Below are 2,369 nucleotides of genomic sequence, written 5' to 3'. Positions count from 1 at the left end.
AAAATTGAGGTTATGCAAAGCCTTAATTGGTATGGTGCAGTGATCGTTTGAGAATGAAATACTTGGTTGACTGGATCAGTCTCCAAAGTGGGAGAATTGTTAGCATGCTCTCTTATTTATAGCTTGGTCAACGATTATATCCGGTAAAGCTATATATGATAAATAGCTATATATAGTAGATGGTTAAATCTGGTAAAGCTAGTAAACTGAACCATATATATTTCCCTCTCAGGTATAGGTTTGAAGATGTACTTTCTATTATCTGTATTCTCTCCTATACATACTCATCAATACAGATCCTTTAGCTAGAGTTTTCCTTGCATCTTCTCTCTCTTATTTCTTTGTGTTCATCTAGATCGAGTGTGTGCGTTGTTGTGCGATCCTAACAAATCAAGGACAGTGCAAACGCGCAATTGGCTGGAAACTTTTGGATGTAGGAGACATAGCTGATCGTATTAAACTAGCAAATACACCAGCAAATACTACATCCAGCCAACAAGCAGAGAAGATATACCTGCAAGAAAATGAGAGCAATCATTCCAATTTGTTTGCCTGCCCCAACCTCAAACCTATCTTCATTCTTGATAGTTTCGATGAAAAGGGTATGAAATATGTGACAATTTAGTTGGAAATTGCTGATATCTAATAATTTCAAATAATATTGTACATACTTAAATCAAAATTATACTTCCATTCTTTTCTTAATATAACGTTTCTATGACACATAAAATATCACTTACTTCTTCAAACCATGTCAAGATCAATGACTCGACAAGTTTGCGGGACATGTGACTTGTCTTCTGATAAACGTTTTGAGATCCCACATCATCTCCCAACCATTAAATCTGTGAGACTAACAATATACATAACAAAGCAAAACAGACAATATTTACTAGTAACAAAATAGTAGCACGTGTATGTCACATAATAAAAGAGAAAATCATTTTGGGATAGGTTTTTAATTTATGAAATTTGAACATTTCTCGAAAATAATATTATTATATTTCGTAAGATTCACAATGGACGAAGAATATACATCGATCTAAAACAGAAACTGAAAACAAGAAAGCAAATCAGAATCACATAGCCGAACAATTCGCCGGCTTAAAGGAGACAGAGTTCCTCGTAACATCATAACCAACAATGAAATTGATCTGTGCAATGTTGCCGTAGATGGAAATACTTTGCCCATCGCCACCGCGGAAGGCCAAGCAAACAACATTCTCCGCCACCATAACGAACACATTTTCACGACGGAGGGGGACATCGGCGCCTTCAAAGTGCACCGTCACGGACGGAACTACAAAGTCGAAATTCGTGGTCTTAAAACAGAAATCCAAGAATTGATTCGGGTCCTCTGTTCGCTCAAGGCTTATTGAGTTGGAGATCGCCGTTGCGAAGGTGGAGTAGAACTCCGTTGGGAGTATAGTAAGGGTGGTGCCGGAGTCGATAATGACATTTGATCCGTCGCCCAAGGCGGAAGCCGCCGGAAATTCAAATCTTTTGCCCCCGACGCTCATGGCTTCTATGTTGAGAGAGTAAAAGGAATCGAAACGGTCACTGGTTTTAATTGGAGTCGAGACAGTTCCAGAGCCGGCTACTTGAGCATTAGAGCCGAAGTTCAGCTTGCTCGACTCAGCTGAGTCGCCGATCGGAGTCAAACAGTAGGAAAATTTGCCGCCGGAGGCGGCGCCCATCTGCGGGACGAGCGACGCCGGACCTCGACCAAGTCCAACAATCCCGGAGACATTAGTACTAAAAGTACCACCACTGTCGTGACCACAACCAACCATAGTACGAGAAAATGCCACGGGGCGACCGGAGGTGGACCCCATGGTGAGGGTATCAACGGCAAAATCGCCGTTGCTGTGGGACCCATCACCGTAACTAATCGAGTATCGACACTCAGACCGATCGGAGCAAGAACGTTCTTGTCCAGCCAAGGCGCAACTCGGCGAGGAACAGGGGATTATCTTGTAAGTCGACGATTTACTCGGGTCAAACATCGGCGCGGTTTGCTCGAAGCATTTTGGGCATGGTTGGCATTGCGTCCAAACGATGTCGCTTCCTGTATCAGCAAGGGCTAGGATTGGAAACGGCGGCGTTCCAAGTGATACCTCCACGAGATATTCTCCTCTGTCGTTGAACATTGGCGCCTCTGCCGTGTCTAACAGCGCCACCGCTTTGTTAAGAAGGATGGAGCGGCGGAGGGTGTTAGCTAGACGGTGGTAGTGGGACTCCGATGGGTTGTACATAGGAGACTTGGGGGAGTCACGGTGGATCATTTCGACGGAGAAGCCATATTCACTGCTGGCAGCGGCGAAGACGGCGGAGCAAATTAAGAAAATTAGAGAGAACATTAGAGCCAT

The 2,369-nt window shown here is 43.7% G+C and overlaps 1 protein-coding gene across 1 annotated transcript; it reads right to left on the bottom strand.

Moving 5' to 3' along the window:
- Positions 1-1,079: 1,079 nt before the first annotated feature.
- Positions 1,080-2,369, bottom strand: LOC111778726 (aspartic proteinase CDR1-like). Its single transcript, XM_023658702.1, has one exon. It carries the CDS (start codon positions 2,367-2,369, stop codon positions 1,080-1,082), a length of 1,290 nt encoding a protein of 429 aa, XP_023514470.1.

This window comes from Cucurbita pepo, chromosome LG17 (assembly GCF_002806865.2).
Source record: "Cucurbita pepo subsp. pepo cultivar mu-cu-16 chromosome LG17, ASM280686v2, whole genome shotgun sequence".
Lineage (NCBI taxonomy): Eukaryota > Viridiplantae > Streptophyta > Magnoliopsida > Cucurbitales > Cucurbitaceae > Cucurbita > Cucurbita pepo.
The sequence above is the reverse complement of the archived record's forward strand: the minus strand, read 5'-3'. Positions and strand labels throughout refer to the sequence as shown.

Bases quoted from the DNA above. Each gene is read 5' to 3' on its own strand.
- LOC111778726 (XM_023658702.1), bottom strand. From the start codon at position 2,369: ATGGCTCTAATGTTCTCTCTAATTTTCTTAATTTGCTCCGCCGTCTTC.